We start from the raw sequence: 21856 nt of genomic DNA on the forward strand, positions 1-21856 counted from the left end.
TTTAATATCTCAGGGGCTGCCCCAAAGAAGAGGGAGTCCAGCTATTCTCCAAAGCACCTGAAGGCAGGAGAAGAAGCAACGGGTGGAAACCAATCAAGGAGAGAAACAACTTAGAACCAAGGAGAAATTTCCTCACAGTCAGAAGAGTTAACCAGTGGAACCACTTGCCACCAGAAGTTGTGAGCACTGGACGTTTTTATTTATTTATTTATTTATTTATTTATTTATTTATATGCCGCCCTTCTCCGGAGACTCAGGGCGGCTTACAATGCGCTAAGCAATAGCCTTCACCCTTTTGTATATTTATACAAAGTCAGCTTATTGCCCCCACAAACTGGGTCCTCAATTTACCTACCTTAGAAAGGATGGAAGGCTGAGTCAACCTTGAGCCTTGGCGAGATTCGAACCTGCAGTAATTGCAGGCAGCTGGTCTTAATAACCAGCTTAATAACAGGGTGCCTTAGACCACTGTACTACCAAGGTTTTTAAGAAGAGATTGGGCTTCTTTAATTTGTCTGAAACGGTATTGAGTTTAAGCAAGGGGTCAGACTAGAGGACCTCCAACTTCCCTCCCAACTCTTCTTCTTTTATACTTGGAATCCATCCTACTTTCCCTCCTTTCCCTGCGGGGATCCCCTCGGGGGTCCCCCAGCTTCGCCGGCTGCCAGCCAAGGCGCGCCCTCCGCCCCCGGGAGCCCCTCCAGCGGCCTCCCTCCCCCCTCTTTCCCTCCCCTCCCCTCCGGGCTGGCCCCCGGCCCGGAGGCGGAGCCGCTTCGCCTTGCCTCGCCCGGGCCAGACGCTCGGGCGGCTGCAGTGGCTCCGGCGGCGGCGTCGGCCATGTGGCTCCCGGGTTGCGACGGGGGAGCGGCCGGTGGGCTCTGGCAGCTCCCGCTGCTGCTGCTGCGGCTGGGCGCTTTCTGCGAGCCGGCGGCCGGCCGGGAGGCGCGGCTGCCCAGCGGTGAGTCGGGCAGAGGCTGGACGGGGCAAAGGGAAGGATGATGGGGAAGAAACTTGCAAAAGTCCGGGGAAGTCTAGCATCGCGTCCCGACTTACGACCGCGCGTGGGTGGGGGGGGACGGGGGTCTGCGCGCAGGAGGGGGGATGCTAAATAAAGGCTGAGACCCCCCCCCTTCTTGTCCAGCCGGGAAAAGTGGGGTACAGGGGTGGAGAAGGGGTTCAGCTGCTCTCCGAGGTGCCGGGAGGGGGGGAGGCTGCGGGTATCGGGGTGCAGACGTCGCGACCCCCCCCCAAAAAAAAACCAAGCAAGCAACCGTCTCCATCCAAACCACGCTTCGTGGATCGCGAGTGGATTCTTCGCGCGTGGAAAGGCGGCCGCGCAAGGAGGGGAGGGAAGCCCTCCCGAGTGGGCTGGGGAGGGGCTACAGCCAGAAGGTGGGTGGGGGGAGGAAGGACTCCTCTACTTTGCTTGCAAAGCTGCGTCCGGACCGGACTCGGCTTCTTTAAAGGCGTGGGGAGGGGGTCGTCTCCGTTGTTGGGCCATGGGCGCGTTTCCAAGTCCGGGGTGGGGATGGGGTAGGGTGGGGGGGTCTCAGTTGCCGGAGTCTGGCCCTGAGCCAACGCGGGGGGGGGCTTCAGCCTCCCGTCGGGCCGCTCAGATGTTTGGGGGGGGGCAGCCAAATGGGGAGGGGGGCGCTGAAGACATGGCTTTTTCAGCAAACTCCCTGATCTGTTGCGAGACTTTTTAATCGTTTGGGGATTTTTAAATTGAGTAATTTTAGTATTGCATTGTTGTATTGTTTTTAATCTTGTGAGCCGCCCCGAGTCCTACGGGAGAAGGGCGGCATATAAATTTTGAAAAATAAAATAAAATAAAAATAAATAGAAGCCCCCGTGGCCTTTGAAATCTCGACGTGCTGCGGATCTCCGAGGCATCCCTGGATTCGGGCAGGGCTGGCTCCGCTCCGTCGGAACCCGAACCCGCTTCAGCCAAAGGGCTAAACCGGATTCGGGGTGGGGGGCGTCGTAGCTGGGGATTCCCGCGGCTCCCTAAGCGTCTTGGTGCATTGGGCAATGGAGCTGGACCATAGTGGGATCTATTTCCACTCTGGTCTCTGTCCTGGATCAGAGAGGCCCCTTTTAACCTCATCCTCTGCAGTCTGCTCCGGGATGGGGGTAGGTGGGTGGGTGGGCAGCAAAACCCCAGTAGGCACCAGTTGTCCACAGAACTTACTTTAAGTTGGCACCTCCTGGCTTTAAGGCTTGCAACGAATTAAGAACAAATGGCACGCTGGCAAGTAGCACTTTTGGACTGCAGGTAGAGTTCCCAAGTATTTGTGGAGAATAAAGAGGCGGAGGAGACCCACCACCCTGAAAAAAGGACCACGGGCTGAGTTTTATGGCAGAGAGCCTTCAAGAAAGGGGCTGATAGACAGCCCCACCCCCACAAGCTCCTTCTCTATCAGCCTTCTTCTTGAAGGCTCTCTGCCATAAAACTCAGCCCGTGGTCCTTTTTTCAGGGTGGGTGGGCCTCCTCCTCCCTCTTTACACCCAGGGCAGCTGTTTGATTAGGGCACCCAGAAAGGCCAAGGATGGTCTTCCGGGTAGGGGTTCCAACAGTGGGCCTTTCTGAAGTTTTCTGCTCAGAGTTGGACCCCAAACGCTTCACTGGCAAACAAGCAATTCCTAATGTAATGAGATCAAGGTAAAATAGCACCAACCTCCTGGAATGACTTGTAGAATAGAACAGAATAGAGTAGAGTAGAGTAGAGTAGAGTAGAGTAGAGTAGAGTAGAGTAGAGTAGAGTAGAATAGAATAGAATAGAATAGAATAGAATAGAATAGAATAGAATAGAATAGAATAGAATAGAATAGAATAGAATTCTTTATCGGCCAAGTGTGATTGGACACACGAGGAATTTGTCTTTGGTGCATAAGCTCTCGGTATACATAAAAAGACAAGATACACTCGTCAAGAATCATAAGGTACCACACTTAATGATAGTCATAAGATACAAATAAGCAATCAGGAAACAATATCAATATAAATCGTAAGGATACCAGCAACAAAGTTCCAGTCATACAGTCATAAGTGGGAGGAGATGGGTGATGGGAACAATGAGAAGATTAATAGTAGTGCAGAGTTAGTGAATAGTTTGACGGTGTTGAGGGAATTTTTTGTTTAGCAGAGTGATGGCGTTCGGGAAAAAACTGTCCTTGTGTCTAGTTGTTCTGGTGTGCAGTGCTCTATAGCGTCATTTTGAGGGTAGGAGTTGAAACAGTTGATGTCCAGGATGCGAGGGGTCTATAAATATTTTCCCAGCCCTCTTTTTGACTCGTGCAGTATACAAGTCCTCAATGGAAGGCAGTTGGTAGCCATTGTTTTTTCTGCAGTTCTAATGATCCTCTGAAGTCTGTGTCCGTCTTGTTGGGTTGCAGAACCAAACCGGACAGTTATGGAGGTGCAGTTATTTTATTTCATTTTATGCCTTTCTGAAATTGCTGAAAACAAAGCTCTTCCCAATGGCCTTTGAAACTTGATGTTTCAATGGTGTGTATGTATGTGTGTGTGTACCAGATTAGATAGACAGACAGACAGATAGATAGATAGATGATAGAGATAGATAGATAGATAGATAGATAGATGATAGATAGATAGATAGATAGATAGATAGATAGATAGATAGATAGATAGATAGACAGACAGACAGACAGACAGACGGAGGGAGGGAAGGAGAGAGGGAAGGATGGTCTGTATATGTATATGATGGATAGATGTGTGTATGTATTATATATAATCAAAAAAGTTGTTTTACCTTCAACCAGAGATGTTTTAATGGCTGTTATATTCCCATAAACCAGCGAGAGACTCCAGGGACTCTAGTGAGGTATAAATACAATAAATAAATAAACCAACCAACCAACCAACAAACTTGGTCTGAGAAAACCTTCGTGCAGTTGTGTTTGTCAGGACAGACTTTGCCCCTTCCTCAACAGCTGTGGCTCTGTGGTGAAACCACCCAAAAAGTGGGGAGGGGGCGTCGGGGAGGGGGAAGGAGGTTAGCTGGCCAATGGTTCTGCTGTGAGCACTTATTATATTTACATTCTTTTGCCATTCCGTTCCTACAAGTTCAGCCTCCTGCAGTACAGTGGACTCTGGATGGCTTGGATCGCAGCTCCCACAATCCCCAGCCCTGACCATGCGGGTTGGAAATGATGGGAAATGTAGTCCAACACATCTGAAGGGCCTGGGAGTACTTCACTTAGGGGTACGTGGCATAATAAATGAGTTTGCTCGGGAAATCAATGCGCTTTCCCAGAATGATCTCCAGAAAGTGACCTGGTGAGATCACAGAGTCGACAGCGGGGGCAGGGGGGAGGAGGGGGTAGCATTGGCCATCCTGCCATCCGCTGCCTCATTTTGCTGATAAGACACAAATGATTTGGCAAGGGGGTCGCAAAAACCTGGCTGAACCAACTCCGAAGGAGCTCTCTCTCTTTAACTGACGTGGCTGAGGATGATTTGATTAAAAGTATTACATTCCTTCTGTTGGCCTTCCTTCTTTGAAGCTGCCAGAATCCAGTTCTCAGTAATGGGGAAGGTCTTTGGAGCACTTTTATGTGATATCTTGGGGGCTTCCGAACCAGCCCTGGAAGTTCTCAATTCCATAACTTAGGCACCGTTGAAAAGCTGTTTTAAACTGGAGCAAAATTAGCCTTTTGCCTGAAAACTTGGACTCCATTATAGAACTTGTAGGTAATCCATTTCCTCCTCTATAGGAGGAAGATTTAATTAATCTTCCTCCTATAGAAAGTTAATCAAAGATTTAATTAATTAACTAATGAATATGCTGCCCATCTCGCTATCCAAACCTTGCCTTTCTCTGCCTCCCTGCTTTGGAGCTGTAGCTGTCCTAGCTGGTCTTCCAAGGGGAAAGGTGGCTTGATGGCTTGGCAACTTCTCCTCATCAGATCTGTTCAGATTCTTGTTTCTTACAATGACCACATGGATGCAATGCAGAGATAGGTTTCAGCAGGTTCTGACCAGTTCTGGAGAACCGGTAGCGGAAATTCTGAGTAGTTCGGAGAACCAGTAGTAAAAATTCTGACTGGCCCCACCCCCATCTATTCTCTGCCACCCAAGTCCCAGCTGATCCAGAGGAAATGGGCATTTTACAGTAACCTTCCTCTGGAGTGAGATGGGAATGGAGATTTTTTTAATATTTTTTTTTATTTAAATTTATATACCGCCCTTCTCCTGAAGGACTCAGGGAGGTGAACAGCCAAAGGTAAAAACACAAAATACAAAATTTAAAAGCAATTTAAAATAAATTAAATAATTTGGCCCAACAGTTTAAATACCCCATTAAAATTCAGATTAAAATTAAACAATTTAAAAATTAGGCCAACCCGGCTTGGTGAAATAAGAAAGTCTTTAAGGCCCGGCAAAAAGTTCGTAAGTCCGGGATCGTCCGTATCTCCGGGGACAGCTCGTTCCAGAGGGCAGGATCCTTCTCCTGGAGTGGGGTGGGAATGGAGATTTTACAGTATCCTTCCCCTGCCATGCCCACCAAGCCACGCCCACCAAGCCACACCCACAGAACCGGTAGTAAAAAAAATTTGAAACCCACCACTGATGCAATGTGCAAAATACAAGGACCAAATGAATGCAGATTTCTCTTTTTGTCTTGCCTAAAAGTAACTTTTTGTTTTGTTGATAAAACTCAAATAGTTTGGCTAGGGGTTGCAAAAATCTGTCTGAACCAACTCCAAAAGTGCTCTCTCTTTAAGCCAGTGTTGCTGAGGATGATTTAAGGATTAATTTAATTTAACAATGCTTTACTCCTGCTTGCAAATCTTCTGCCTAAAATGCTCAAAGTACATCCACCCAGCCTCAATGGGTGAATAGATTCCCAAGGCTGGAATAGTCCCATTTATTTCTGTTTTAGCAATGTCCGTCCAAAGGAGACCGAACAATGAAGCAGGCAGCGTCTTGGCAATTATGCAAAGGACACTGAGAAGATCCAGCCACTTAAGGACCTCTCATTAAAGCAAACTCTGATGATTTATGTTCTTATTTTAAGCTTCTAATCAGTTCTTCCCGACATCAGGCGTTTGTTTATTATTTTGGGTCGTTCTAATTTGTTGGGTTTCACTTTGCGTGCTGCCCAGTCACTGCTAAACAATGGCAGGCCGTATAAATCACAGGAATAAATCAAGCATTGAAATAAATTACTGCCAACTGGTGGAGGATTGCTGCGAATAGGATAGGATAGGATAGGATAGGATAGGATAGGATAGGATAGGATAGGATAGGATAGGAAAGGAAAGGAAAGGAAAGGAAAGGAAAGGAAAGGAAGGGACCTTGGAGATCCATCCTTCCTTCCTTCCTTCCTTCCTTCCTTCCTTCCTTCCTTCCTTCCTTCCTTCCTTCCTTCCTTCTTTCTTCCTTCCCTCCCTCCATCCCTCCCTCTCTTTCTCACTTCCTTCGTTCCTTCCCCACCATCCAGTCAGAGCTGAAGAAGCTTCTTGGATGAGAAGCAAAATGTCTTCAAAGAAAAAACAGAAAGTCCAGTTGCCTCTTGAAAAAAGCATCTTTGGGAGGACACCCATGACCTGGAGGACTTGAGAATCTCTATAGACACTTGAAATAAACATTTTTATCCCGCTGCCAAAGTATAACACGGGCCACCGGTTTCTTCCCGTAATATCCAGCCACAAGAAAAAAAGGGCGGAGTTCAGAGTATTGTTGTTTTCTTTTGTGATGCTGGGGAAAAACTCAACATTGTGCAGTTGTGGAAGCCGAGAATTCTTTCTCTGTCTACTCCAGGGATGTCCAATATGGCAGCTTTAAAATGTGTGGACTTCAATTCCCAGAATTCCCCAGCCAGCCATGCTGGCTGGGGAATTCTGGGAGTTGAAGTCCACAAGTCTTAAAAGTTGCCAAGGTTGGACAATCCAGCTCTCCTCCCTTGTTCCTGAGGTGTTTTCTGCTCCGCAGGTCAGACCGTCTGCCTGAGAGGCACGCAACGCCCTTGCTACAAAATTGTTTACTTTCACGAAGTCGCCCGCAGGGTTGGCTTCCAGGAAGCCCTTCAAACCTGCCGAAGTGACGGCGCAGACCTGGTCAGCATCGAATCCCAGTCCGAGCAAGTGTTGGTGGAGAAGATGATCCAGCGTTATTCGGCCTCCGATGGCGATTTCTGGATCGGCCTCCGGAGGGAAGAAGAACTCGAGAACGGCACCCAATGTCCATCTTTGTACACCTGGACCGATGGGAGTTCGTCCACCTTTCGGTAAGCCGGGATGAAGTCAGTGGTGGGTTCTAACAAGTTTTACCACCGGTTCGATCGCCGCACACGTGCTTGCTTTGCTCACACGCGTGCCAAACTTGTGCTTCGCGCAAGCGCATTGAGTAAAAAAACAGCTGAGACATGGCAATCCACTCAACCGCGCCTTACAGCTGAGCTAAAAACAAAGGAATAAAGGTAGGTATAGCATGGGGCAGGCGGGATGGCCCAGCTGACGTTCGGAGTGAACCGGTTCGCTCTCATATCAAGATTTCCGCTACCGGCTCTCCCGAACCGGGGAGAACCGGTAGCAACCATCACTGGATGAAGTTTCCCTCAAGAATTTAGCGAGGTGAGGTTCACTCTCACAATTTGCTTGTCCTTCTGACAGAAACTGGTACGCGGATGAGCCCTCCTGCGGAAGCGAGTGGTGCGTGGTGATGTATCACCAGCCGTCGGCACCTGCCGGCGACGGGGGACGTTACCTGTTCCAGTGGAACGATGACCGATGCAACATGAAAAACAACTTTATTTGTAAATATTCAGAAGGTAACCTGACGTCATTTATATTAGGGAATGCTCACAATGTTTGTTTGTTTTTTTTTTGCCTTGGTAGTCCTTGAGTTACAAGCGTCTGTTTAGTGACTGTTGGAAGTTACAACAGCACTCAGAAAAGCGATTTACGGCCATTTTTCACACTTATGACCATTACGGCATCCCCACGATCAAAAATCAAAACTCTTGGCAACTGGCTCATATTTATGATGGTCGTGGTGTCCCAGGGTCACGACCTTCCGATGAGCAAAGTTAATGGGGAAGCCGGATTCACTTAACAACGGGGTTACTACCTTACCAACTGGAGCAGCTCACTTAACAACTGAGGCAAGAAAGGTCGTAAAACGGGGGCAAAGCTCACATGACAAATGTCTCACTTAGCAACAGAAAATTTGGGCTCAATTGTGGCCATAAGTCAAGGACTACCTGTTCCAATTTTTTCTTGCTTACCCTTCACTGAAAGCATTCCATCTACTAGAGCGATCTAATACTAAGCATTCTTCTCCCAATAGTTATCAATGAGCATCTCACCATATCCTGTGAAATCAGCATTCTTCTCCTGTAGGCTTAGTTTTCCCATGTCTGGTCAATAAGCGATGCCCCAATTTAGAATGTGTAGATCAGGGGTCGGCAACTTTAAACACTCAAAGAGCCATTTGGACCCGTTTCCCACAGAAAACACCGGGAGCCACAAAACCTGGGTGGGCATGGCCAACTCGACGTCATTCATTTCCATTAGTCACATGACCCCCCCCAGCCACACCCACCCAGCTGGTCATTAGGGCATGACCCTAATGAGAACCGGTTGTTAAAAAACACCGGGAACCACAAAACCCTTTTGACATCTCTCCCTCCCTCCCACCCCTCTCTCTCTCCCCCTCTCTCTGTATCTCTCTGTCTCTGCCCAGCCACTTCTCCATCCCCCGCCATCGCCCTTACCTTCTCAGGCCAGGCAAGGAGTGACTGGGAGGGGAGGGCGAGGGGTGGGGCCAGCCAGTGGTGGGATCACCCAACAGGAAGCCACAGCAGAGGGCCCAAAGAGCCACATGCGGCTCTGGAGCCAAAGGTTGCTGACACCTGATGTAGATGGTAAGCTAAGGTATACAAATAAGAATCAGTGAAGTCATGTTTGTTTGCGTACAGAGCAGAGGTGGGTTTCAGCAGGTTCTGACCAGTTCTGGAGAACCGGTAGCGGAAATTTTGAGTAGTTCGGAGAACCGGCAAATACCACTTCTGGCTGGCTCCGCCCCCATCTGTTCTCTGCCTCCCGAATCCCAGCTGATTGGGAGGAAATGGGGATTTTACAGTATCCTTCCCCGGCACATAGAATTATGGGTGAGGGCACGCGTGCGTGCGATTCCCCCCTTCCCCGCCTCCTGGCACACAATGGCAAAAAGGTTAGCTATCACATATAGGATTTGGGGTTGGTTTTCAGCATGCGCGCTGTCTTATGATTGTTTTTCTTCCCTTTTTTTTTTTTTGCAGAAAAACCAACAGTTGTCTCTGAATTGGCTGCTTCTCAAACAGGTAACATTTGGGGGTTGAGACTTTTACTGGGAAAAACGCCAAATCTAGCACAAATTACAAACAACGCAAAAAACCAAAAAAAAGCAAAATAAATTGTTAGAGGAGTGAGAAAGACAATGAGGTATATTAGGGAGACCTAGATTTGAGTCCACATTTAAACATAGAGCCAAGGAGTCTACTGGTGACTTCAGAAGATCTCTGCATTTCAGCCAACTTTCCTCACAGGGTTGTTGTTATTGTTTATGGGAAAAGGAGGAGAGATTCATCCCCTCTCTGGAGTTTCCTCCACTCCCAAAGGAAAGACACGGTTATCTATTAAATCAGTGTTTCCCAACCTTGTCAACTTTTAAGATGTGTAGACTTCAACTCCCAGAATTCCCCCAGCCAGCTGGCTGGGGGAATTCTGGGAGTTGAAGTCCACACATCTTAAAGTTTGCAAAGTTGAGAAATGTTGTGTCAAATAATAAGTAAAGCTTGCTCTAAGCAAGCTTGACCTAAGTCTTTCCCCTTTTTAAATGGAAATTTTAAATTTGGTTTTAAATTATTGGGGTTTTAAATTTGTTCAGCCAAATTATTTAATTCGTTTTAGTCTATTTTAAATTTTGTATTTATATGTTTTATTCTATGGCTGTTCACCGCCCTGAGTCCTTCGGGAGTAGGGCGGTATACAAATTCAATAAAATAAATAAATAAATAAATAAATAAATTTTGAACCCATGACTCTCAATTACTTTTTGGAATGTTCGATGCTAATAGATCCTTTTCCAGATGGTTGGCCCCAAAATATGGACTTTTCAGCCAAATGTGTGTCTTAATCCTAGTCGTAAATCCTCTTCCATCAGTTTTAGGGCCTCCTTAATCTTGAATTATCCAAATCAACTATTTACATTATTAAGACAACATCCTTAAATCGTAACACTCGGGTTTCTTTCCTAGGGTACATAACAGGGTCTTTGCCATTCACAACCCCAGAAACCCCCATGCAAGAGGCTGTCGCGAACAAAACCCTCCAGGAAGTCAAAGGTAATAGAACACACTGCAATTTCTCGTAATTTTAACGAGGACGGAGAAAGGATAAGTTTGTTATAATTGCTGCAGAGAAAGTTGGAAGTCTTTTCTTTGTGTAGCTTTTCTCATCCATATTTCTTTCTTTTTTAAAAAATAATTTTTATTGAACAGTTTGTCTTTAAAAAACAACACAAAAAACCATCACACATATATAAAAACGAAACTTGTCAAGACATAACTTACTGAACATTACATAACATTAATGATAATTTTATAGCATTTCGTATCGACTTACGTATTTTGCTTTTGTAGTACTCTATCTATTCTATCATTTCTATTTACCACTCAATAGTAGGATAATCGCATTACTCCAACATATATATACCGGTAGTAATTTTTACTACCGGTTCTCTGAACTACTCAAAATTTCCGCTACCAGTTCTCCAGAACTGGTCAGAACCCGCTGAAACCCACCTCTGCGGTTCTGACCAGTTCTGGAGAACTGGTAGCGGAAATTTTGAGTAGTTCAGAGAACCGGTAGTAAAAATTTTGACTGGCCCCGCCCCCATCTATTCTCTGCCTCCCGAGTCCCAGTTGATCGGGAGGAAATTGGGATTTTGCAGTATCCTTGCCCTGGAGTGGGGTGGGAATGGAGATTTTATAGCATCCTTCACCAAGCCATGCCCACCAAGCTACACCCACAGAACCGGTAGTAAAAAAATTTTGAAACCCACCACTGATATATATACATTATAATATTCATTGTTCTTATCTACACATTTATATTCGTTTATATTTACATCTCTTTATTTAATCTTGTTCAGTTACTTTATAAGTTTCATCACTATTAAACATTTCTTGTTCTGTTTTCTATTTTCGAGCCAACTGTACATTTTATTCCATATTTCATAATATTCCGAATCCTCTCTGTCTTTCAACTCCATAGTCATTTTATCCATCTCTGCACATTCTAGAATTCATTCATATTTCGTAATCACGTTTCTTGATTTCTGAATTCACATGTTTCCTTTTGTTTAATCTTACTTTATATTATGTCATATTTACTGTTATGAAACCTTCTAATAAAAAAAAATACTTTAAAAATGCGGTTGCAATTTCCTTTCTCCAAAGCTGTTTTAACAATATTAAAATATTAAATGATATTTTAATAAACAATATTAAAATTTCTCCGAGAAGGAATGCCTTTGCCACACCCAAAGAGAATGAATATATACATTGTTCTTTTTGCTTTGATACCCTACAGAGAGTGTCTCCCCACAACTCATAAATAAATGGGGGTGAGTGAAAGTCACAATTCTACTGTGATAAAAATTTTGTTCTCAGTAGCACATTAAAACTCTTGGGTTTCTTTTCTCTGCAGAGCCTGCTTGGAGCCTTCTGTACATCTTAATTTCAAGCATTCCCGCTTTGCTTCTGTTGATCACCATTGCCGTTTTTATCTTTTGGGTTTACTCAAAGAGGCAAGTGGCATTATTATGCAAGCTGAGAGCAATTTTTGAGGGCATCCAGGGTGGATTGAGCAGGTTTCAAGCAAGGAAGGACAAGAAAGAGAGAGGAGAAGAAATAGAGATGATACTGTTGTCTGTGCACAGCTGAGATGTTTTCCTTGTTGGAATAGGTGTTGGCTAAGAAAAGCATCCTGTCCTGAGAGAAAAACAGATTTTTGAGATCTTTTAGGAAATAATAGGAGTCTTACAAACTAAGCATAGGGAATGCCACTCCATGGGCCAATGCATTTTGCTCAAGGAATTTTGTTCCTGTTGTGGTCCGCCAGCAGCCTGCCGAACTGGCAGCAGAGTTGGACAGTTAGGAGGCTGGGGAGGAACATGGACCAGTCCTGGAGTCTGGGCAAGGCCCGGATGAGGGCTCTGCATCAGAGGCAGAGATGGGGCCAGGGCCATCTGGGAGTTATGCGCAGACTCTGGAGTCTCCAGAGCCTCCAGAGTCGGATATCAGAGAGGCAGAGGAACAGGAGGAGCCTGTTCCTAGTGCGCACATGTGCAGAGCTGCCAGAAGGCAAGAACAATTAAAACAAAAGGGATGACTCAAGATTAAAACTTGGAGATGATTGGCCCTTCCCATAAGGCTTAAAAGACGAGCAAAGGCATGTGGGGCCTTTGCAGGAAAGCAACGTTGTTAATTCTGTTCCCAGTCGGCATCTCTGATTCTGGACTCTGTGTGGCTTTGCCAAGTAGGTCTTTGGCAGCGTGTCAAAGGAGATAAGGACTTCTCCCAAAGGACTTTTTGGAACTAATTGGGACTCAGCTGGGAATGAACGTAATTCACAGCTGTTGCAATAAAAGAACTTTTTGGGACTACTCACCTTTCCCGATCCATCCTTCGCCCCTGCCGATTTTTCCTGGTGGTCTCCCAGCCAAGTTTATTTATTTTTATTTATTTATTTATTTATAAAGAATGTATTAGGTAATTTATATAAATATAAGCATGAATTGAATACATAAAATAAATACGAATAGAGGAAACGTAAGGACAGGGATGGAAGGCACACTGGTACACCTATGCACGCCCCTTAAAGACCTCTTAGGAATGGGGGTGAGGTCAACAGTAGACAGTCTAAGGTTAAAGTTTTGGGGATTTGGGGAAGAAACTACAGAGTCAGGTAGTGCATTCCAGGCATTGACCACTTTGTTACTGAAGTCATATTTTCTGCAATCGAGTTTGGATTGGTTTACCATGAGTTTGCATCTATTGTGTGCTCGTGTATTGTTGTGGTTAAAGCTGAAGTAGTCATTGACAGGTAGGACATTGCAATAGATAATTTTGTGTACCACGCTTAGGTCAGACTGAAGGCGGTGTAGTTCTAAGTTTTCTAGGCCCAGAATTTCAAGTCTGGTGGCATAAGGTATTTTGTTGCGAGCAGAGGAGTGGAGGACTCTTCTTGTGAAATATCTCTGGACACGTTTGATTGAATAAATGTCCAATATGCAGTGCGGGTTCCAGACAGATAAGCTGCATTCGAGAATTGGTCTAGCAAATGTTTTGTATGCTCTGGTTAGTAGTGTGATAATACCGGAGAAGAAGCTACGCAAGATTAGGATTACAACTCTTAATGCCTTTTTGGCAATGTTGTTAACAGTGGGCTTTGGCACTTAGATCTCCCTAAGGTTGCCTCTTCTTTAAAAAATATTTTAATAAAAAATTATCTGTCTGAATCACCCAAGCATCCAGCAAAACCATGAAGTTCATTCATGACTAACCCAGATTAGAAAGTAGAAGAAAACTCAGTAGGAAAATCAGAAGGAAGTTAATGTATTTTCTTTCTTTCTTTCTTTCTTTCTTTCTTTCTTTCTTTCTTTCTTTCTTTCTTTCTTTCTTTCTTTCTTTCTTTTTCTTTCTTTCCCTGCCAAGGAGACGGGAGCAGAGAGAGGAGAGCACGAAGGAGAAAGACCCTTGGTCATCTACCAAAACGCAAAACAGCCCCAGTTTAGAGATCTATAATGTGATTAAAACCCAGGGAGAGGCCGATCTTGCTGGAACGAGACCACAAACCCAAAACTCCTCTTTCCGTGTCCGTCTTGGAGGAGAAGACCTCTGTGGAGACTATGACAATACGGTGGTCAACAACTCAGAGAGTGGCTTCGTGACCTTGGCAAGCACCGAAAGCGGATTTGTCACAAATGACATCTATGAACTGTGCCATGACCGAGTGGGGCAGAGCAAAGAGTCAGCTTGGGTAGAAAATGAAATTTACGGATATTAAGGAGATGGTGGTGAGCATCGGATTCAAGATGGGGAACGTTCCCATTGATACAAACTTTAGCACGCACAAAGACGTGGCTGTTGTATTGCAGAGGGGTTTCCTTTCCCTCCCTGAAAGGGGCACATGGATCTAAACAAATTGGTTGGTTGGTTGGTTGGTTGGTTGGCTGATTGGTTGGTTGATTGGTTGATTCGTTAGTTGGTTGGTTGATTGGTTAATTGGTTGGTTGGTTGGTTGATTGGTTGATTCGTTAGTTGGTTGGTTGATTGGTTAATTGGTTGGTTGGTTGGTTGATTGGTTAATTGATTGGTTGGTTGGTTGGTTAATTGATTGGTTGGTTGATTGGTTAATTGGTTGGTTGGTTGGTTGGATGTCATCAACTTGTTTTTAATTCCTAGCAACCATGTTTTCTCCATGAAGATCTATCCCTAGTTTGGTCATTCAGATCTTCCACTGGTGAACCCATCATCTCTGTCATTGAGTCCGTCGAGTTTGGTGCTGGTCATCTTCTTTTTCCATCCATCTTTAAACATGAAAGGAGAGATCTTATTGACCAGGTTGAAATGGTCTTGGGAGAACTTGATTCCCTTCCTTGTTACAACCTCCAGATCATGTAGAACCTGACAAGGTATTTTGCATTATAATAAGCACATCAACTAATCGCTGACATCCAGATGGAATTGGTGAGATATGGCTAAATATAACACAGGTTTTGTTTATTGCCACCTGGCTTTGATCAGCTGCCAAGTTTCCATCTTTACCTGTTTGGCGCTCCAAATTTTTTTCCAGAAAGGAGGGGTTTTTTTTTTCCCCCTGCTCTTCTATTCTTCCACGTGGTATATTTTTTGCAGAATGATCTGAGGACAAAGGAAAGGACATGGTCTAACTACAGTATCTTGATATAGAGATTTTTGTTTTGATTAAGAAATGGTGCAAGTGATAAGAACTCCTTTGCAGTTACGGGCAGACCAGAGATGGGTTTCAGCAGGTTCTAACCAGTTCTGGAGAACCGGTAGCGGAAATTTTGAGTAGTTCGGAGAACCGGTAGTAAACATTCTGACTGGCCCCGCCCCCATCTATTCTCTGCCTCCTGAGTCCCATCTGATCGGGAGGAAATGGGGATTTTGCAGTAACCTTCCCCTGGAGTGGTGTGGGAATGGAGATTTTATAGTATTCTTCCTCTGCCACGCCCACCATGGCATGCCCACCAAGCCACACCCACAGAACCGGTAGTAAAAAAAATTTGAATCCCACCACTGGGGCAGACCTGTTTCTTGGAAGCAGAATAGAAATGGGGTGAACTCGGTGTTAGTTTAAAAAAGAAAAAAAAAGTTGCCAAAGATTGTTTCCTTCATATATCAGATGCTTTCTGTCCCGGGTAAGATTGGCAAACTTGGGGAAACAAGTTAACATCCCTGTGGTTCTAAGCAAGATAGTTTCTAATTCTGAAATCGTGTCGAAATTTGCCTTGTTGAAAGATATCCTACTGTTCTTAGAAAAATTAAGAGCAAGTAAGCAATGTATTATTTGAGATCATACGCAAATTTTGATATCCTTATACCTGGGCTATTCAACTCAAAATATCAACTCCTTCTGTGGCTGACCCCATGGAGAAGCAGCAAGATAACACAAAGAAATATTTTCTGGTACCTTCCTTTGTTATTTGATGTGTGACAGATGAAAGAGGAGGGGGAACTTTTAAAAAAATAATTAACAAGCCGGTGTAATGTTCTGTGCATGTGTTACTCTACGACACTTCAAAAGCTTTTGATATGTGCATGTGACGTCATCTTACATCGTCATGGACCGAGAGGTTTCATTCTGGTGTTGAATGCATGAAGCCTGTGGCCACGGCAGTTGAATTGCTGTGATGCTGTAGAATGTTTGTGAGAACCTCTGAAGGACCAAAAGTCTACCTTGATTAGAACTTTCCCTTCTCAGTGGAAACAGCAAAGCTAAACTTTTGGGAGAAGGTCCCCAAAGATTGAAGAAGAGAAAACTCCCAAGAAATAACAATGGCCCGGGGAAACTCCTGATGGGACGTTGATGCCCAGTGAGATTTGGATCATTCAAGGATTACGCAATGTTGTGGGATGAAAAAGACACACCAAGGAAAAACATGGGAAAGGTGGTTTTGAAGGCACATTGTTGGACATGGTCTCCTGATACCACATAACTGGCAAATGTGTAATTGTTCCTCTTGGCTTTCTCTGCTACACATAAGCCAAGCAGTGTCCCATGTTATGACTCTCAGTCATGAGAATCGCCAAAGAATGACTACATCGGGCCAAATGAGGTGAGGCACAGCTTGTGGTTGCTTAATGCCTGGGGCATGTCGGGGTGGGATCGGAAGAGCCTTACTCATAGTCTCATGTCAGAACCATCAGACACCCGAGCATCCGTGGCTAGAAAAAGCCACTGGCATTTGCACTGTTTTCATTTCAATCCGGGTGTTTTTCCTGCATTTCGGTATGGCCTTAACTGCCATGTTTCCCTTATGCATGTCTGAATGAAATGTTGGGATCTCTCGAGCAAAAAAAATAAAATAAACGTGTTTGGTTGCAGAGCAACAACAGATTAAGATTATAGGGTTCTTTTTTTTTTTTGCACTGGGTCCTTCTCAGTGGCCTCTCTCGATCTTGCCTTTTATCTCCAGCAGAATTTATCAGCTTCCTACACCGAGGAGCATAAGTGGTAATAACTCTTAAACCTAATATTGGAGTCAGCAATGTGCATGTTAATCCTAAATTAGCCAAAAGCAAAGGTATTCAGGATTCCCGTTAGCAGTAGTTGGAGTGGCAATGAACAACAGAAGGTTAATTGTAGTAGAGAAATAGTAACTAATCGAGAGTTGCTTCTTGGCGGTTAACAATCTTCCTAGTATCTTATTACGACACATCTTTCATTCAGCAGTTGAATGCACTTCAATTCTTGGTGTTTTTTTGTAAAGCAATTCATTTACACTTCCTCAAGGGGAAATAATTTCCTTATTTGTGAAATTTGGGCTTGAAAGAATTTTCTTATATTATTCTACGAAGTTCCTTCATCAATCAGTGAGGGCTGGGCAGCTAGAGAGACTATGGAAAATCTACAATAGGGAATTGTGGCAATATACAGATTTATCATTTCATATTGGCAGGCTTCATAACCCCAGATCTTACTTTCATTTTCTGAGAAAGAGAGCTCAACGTAACAGGATTAAACTAAAAAAAATATATCCTGAGCACCCGGAAGCCAAGATGTACACCAAAATCTCTGGAAGAAAGTGAAGTATACATGGAGGGGTTTCCAAAACCGTCTTTAAATTTCAAAGCATCTGGTTCAACAATTTAATATTTGACGTTGATCGATACCGTTTGGAAGTCAGTTCAGTACAAAGGCTCAAATAAACCGTTCCTCTGTGTGGAATCTTTGCACAACCCAAGAAACAATCATGTGTTATGGGTGTGAACCGTAAAAATGCAGGCCGCTGATGATGTTGCTTTGCCAACAGAAATACTTAACCCCAGTCAGTTTTCTACCACTGATTAATGTCCCTTTACAGCTGTTGTGGTCTTTATCAACTGCCACTTTTTAAAGCATCTTTTCACATCATCAGTGACAGGTTCTCCTAGGACCATGATGGTGAACCTATATTGCATGTGCCACAGGTGGCATGCAAAGCCATATCTATGGACGTGTGAGCATTGCCCTAGTTCAGCTCCAGCGCACCAGCTGATTTTCGGGCCTTCTGGGCCCACCGGAAGTCAGGAAATGGGCCATTTCTGGCCTCTGGAGGGCCTCGGGGGGGGGGAGGCCGTTTTTGCTCTCCTCTGGTTCCTAGAAAGCTTCTGGAGCCTGGGGAGAGCGAAAAACAAGACTTCTAGTCCCATTGGAATTTGGGAAACAGGCTGTTTCTGGCCTCCGGGGGGGGGAGGCTGTTTTCGCCCTCCCCAGGCTCCAAGAAAGCCTCTGGAGCCTGGGGAGGGCAAAAAACAGGCCTACCAGGCCCACCGTGCCATCACGTGCCAAAAGCGGGGGGGAAGCACGGAGGTGTGTGTGTCACGCATGGATGTGCGGGGGCGGGGCGCATTGAATTATGGGCGTGGACATGCGTGCGCACAAACCCTCACTTTTGGCACGCGACGGCAAAAAGGCTAGCCATCACTATCCTAGGAAGTAGCTATCTTGGGAAACGTGTATTGATCTCCTAAGTGCCAGGTTTTCTGGAAAGCGGTGACAATAGGTGAGGGAGACGAGATTAGGAGATGGAGAAATGATTACGAAGGAAGCTTGGCTCTGGGTGCCAGACTGCAGTGGGATAAGCCCTAGTAGCCAGCCTGAACGATTCTCCAGTTTTCCCATCTTTATTGGCTATATTTTCTGCAAAGCTGTTGGATGAGATCCTGGTGTTGTCATGTCTGCTCGTTCTCTGTTGCTTTCCTTTCCTAGCGGGACTCCAGAATCATCTGTTGTTGATTTAGGAGAAAGAGGAAATGAGCTGCGTTTGGAAAAACGCCTGGCTCCCAACCTTTTCACATCTTATCAATCAGTTGTTACGACGGGAACACATTTTTTGATGACCACATTTTTGGATGCTGCTGGTGACGTGGTGGACCATGCAAAGATCAAGTCAGCTGTTTCATAGAGACGGGGGTTTTTTTAAGTTGCGATCCGGTGCAAGAAGTTGCAAAGCAAGTACATAAAACTGATTTTAAAAAAAAGAAAAAGAAAAAGAAAAAAGAAAGCTGAAGTGGGGTGACGGTGTCAGCCGAAGATGAAGAGGGTTTCCAAGTTTGGAACAAGACAAAAGGATGGGCGCGCACGAGCCAGGATCAGCGCATACTTGCAAATTCGGCGTTAATTTTATCCGCGGTATATATTTGGGAAGCAGCTGTGGGGGTGACACCAAAGCACTTAGTTGGTCTGGTAAAAGAAGGGGCTGGCGTTCGTTTTTTGGAGCTGGGTAGGAGTACAATTTGGGTGAAATTTCTCAGAAAATAAAAATGTACATGCCGTCTCCAAGACTTTTCCTTTGTCGAGATCTCTCTGAACTGTGGAAGAATGAAGAAGTCAAGGAGGTTAAAAATAGGACATTTTTGAGACGTTGGTGGTTGTTGTTTTTTGCAACACCCGAAAATGTCCTGGGGAAAAAAAAACATGTATCGCTAGAGGGCGCCTTTTATTTTGTCCTTAAAATAACTGCAACCTGCATTCTCTAAATAGATGGCAGACTTTCAGTTGGAAAAAAGGTTTCATTAAAACCCGATTGGAAAAGCAGCTGTGGCCTTTTATATTTGGTTTCTTTTCAAAGGTTGAAAAGATATAATGGATATAATTGGATATAATTAAAGGCTGTTTATTTGGTGGACTGCCCTGTCTCTCCAAGGATTGCAGCAAATATGGTGTTTGAGCCACTTGATGATACGTGTGACGTTTCGATCCCAGATTTTGACCAACAGTTAAAATTTAAAAAGGCATCGACTTAAATGAGATGTTTCTTTCAAAAGGTATGCGCGCATGATAGTTCCAGAAAAAAAATACTTTTAAAGTTTGAGACTTTTCAGAAGAGTTTGGTAGCATGAAAGAATAATTACAGATTATCCAATTTTGGTCACCACACTATAAAAAAGATATTGAGACTCTAGAAAAAGTGCAGAGAAGAGCAACCAGGATGATTAGAAGACTGGAGGCTAAAACATACGATGAACGGTTGCAGGAACTGGGCATGGCTAGTCTAGTGAAGAGAAGGACCAGGGGAGACAGGATAGCAATCTTCCAATATTTAAGGGGCTGCCACAAAGAGGAGCTCTGGACTGCAGCGAGTCCCTTGGACTGCAAGGTGATCCAACCGGTCAGTCCTAGAGGAGATCAACCCTGACTGCTCTTTAGAAGGCCAGATCCTGAAGAGGAAACTCAAATACTTTGGCCACCTAATGAGAAGGAAGGACTCCCTGGAGAAGAGCCTAATGCTGGGAAAGATTGAGGGCAAAAGAAAAAGGGGACGGCAGAGAACGAGGTGGCTGGATGGAGTCACTGAAGAAGTCGGTGTGAGTTTAAATGGTCTCCGGGAGATGGTAGAGGACTGGAAGGCCTGGAGGAACGTTGTCCATGGGGTCACAATGAGTTGGACACAACTTTGCAACTAACAACAATACAGAGAGGGGGGGGGTCAAGCTATTTTCCAAAGCCCCCAAAGGCCAGACAAGAAGTAATGGATGGAAACCGAACAAAGAGAGATTCAACCTAGAAATAAGGAGAAATTGTCTGACAGTGAGAAGTTGCCTTCGGAAGTTGTGGGAGCTTCATCACTGGAGACTTTCATGAAGAGATTGCACTGCCATCTGTTAGAAATGGTGTAGGGTCTGATTCGATGGGAAGGGGTTGGACTAGATGACCTATAAGGTCCCTTCCAACTCTCTTAATCTGTATCTGTACATACATTCATGCTAATTATACAGCTCAGATCAGGGCCTTGAACGAGTGAAATATTCTGGCCTTTTTTTTTCTCCCCAGCAGAAGGAATAATGAATGGGTTTATGAATAGACTGGTAGGATATCATTGTCTGTTAGAACTATTCTTAGCTGCTTCTTGGTTGTCTCCAGCATCTCTGGGGGAGAATGCTGACTAATCTTACTCTGCAGTTGCTCATTCACCGGAACTTTCTAAAATAGCTAAATCAGGAAAGGCAATAAAACAACCGGTAAGCATAAGGGAATAAGTCATCATTGACAGAAATGCAAACTGTGGGTGCAGCAGGATCCAAAACTTTTTGATTTCCATTGCAACGTGGGAAACCTGGACATGGGAACCAGGTATAAAAATTAGTAAAGGGAAGGTCGGAAGTGAGCTCTTCTGCTTTTGTTCCACAGTAGGTACAAGTTGGCCTCGACTTACGACCCCAATTCAGTCCCAAATTTCTGTTGTTGAGTGAGACATTTGAGTTTTGTCCCATTTTACGTCCTTTTTAGGTGAAGGTTTCGAGATGAAAAGTCCCAGAGTGATGGGATTAAGAAGGACAGGGCATGACCTTTTAGATCAGGACGTAATAGGATTAACCCACCACCATTTAGACACAATCCCCTTCATTGCACAATCCCCGGAACAGTTCAAATTTCAAAGTCACAGAAAACTATAAAGATCCATCCACACCTTCAACCATTTGGTCAGCTGTCCCAGAACCGCATGCTGTTGGTTCTGTTCATTGTTAAACCTTCTTTCCAATCAGCCTCCATGTTGTTTCCAGCGTCTTTTTCCCAGCTTGGAACTGAACCAGGTGGATTTTCCTTCCAACAGCATGGACCACACCTCTGTTCTTGTGCCTGGAGACAAGCAGCTAATCGGATCTTCGAAAGAGCCAGAGCTTCTGGCAAAGAGGATGGGAATAACACTCAAGCTGTAAGGAAGATTATGTTGAACTTGCACGTTGCAGATGAGTTTGCAAAAGCTTCTAAATTAGAGGTGTCTTAACCCTGGCAACTTTTAAGACCTGTGGACTTCAACTCCCAAAATTCCCCAGCCAGCTATGAATTCAGGGAGTTGAAGTCCACAAGTCCTAAAACTTGCCAAAGTTGGACATCCTAGCTCAGGGGTCAGCAACCTGCGGCTCTGGAGCCGCATGTGGCTCTTTCACCCTCTGCTGCGGCTCCGTCACTCAAAATATGCGCCACAACCGCCAATGTGCGACACCCGCCGGCACGCGATTTATTGAGCTTTTCAACCTCCGATAGGCCAACTGTGGATAAACCCAATAAAAGAAAAGTTTCAGGAGAAAATAGAATGTTTAATTCAACTACA

At 44.8% G+C, this 21856-nt stretch overlaps 1 protein-coding gene across 1 annotated transcript; it reads left to right on the top strand.

Annotated features, from left to right (window-relative positions):
* Positions 1-595: 595 nt before the first annotated feature.
* Positions 596-16660, top strand: LAYN (layilin). Its single transcript, XM_034425280.3, has 7 exons — positions 596-958; positions 6959-7253; positions 7639-7796; positions 9288-9329; positions 10266-10352; positions 11719-11818; positions 13728-16660. The coding sequence occupies exons 1-7, from the start codon at positions 838-840 to the stop codon at positions 14077-14079; spliced, it is 1155 nt and encodes a 384-aa protein (XP_034281171.2). The 5' UTR covers positions 596-837; the 3' UTR covers positions 14080-16660.
* Positions 16661-21856: the final 5196 nt, after the last annotated feature.

This window comes from Pantherophis guttatus, chromosome 9 (assembly GCF_059756535.1).
Source record: "Pantherophis guttatus breed Tessera chromosome 9, ASM5975653v1, whole genome shotgun sequence".
Classification (NCBI taxonomy): domain Eukaryota; kingdom Metazoa; phylum Chordata; class Lepidosauria; order Squamata; family Colubridae; genus Pantherophis; species Pantherophis guttatus.

Coding starts and splice junctions, on each gene's coding strand:
- LAYN (XM_034425280.3), top strand. CDS start 838: ATGTGGCTCCCGGGTTGCGACGGGGGAGCGGCCGGTGGGCTCTGGCAG. Junction 7,254..7,638: donor GGGAGTTCGTCCACCTTTCG/GTAAGCCGGGAT, acceptor TCCTTCTGACAG/AAACTGGTACGCGGATGAGC. Junction 7,797..9,287: donor TATTTGTAAATATTCAGAAG/GTAACCTGACGT, acceptor TTTTTTTTGCAG/AAAAACCAACAGTTGTCTCT.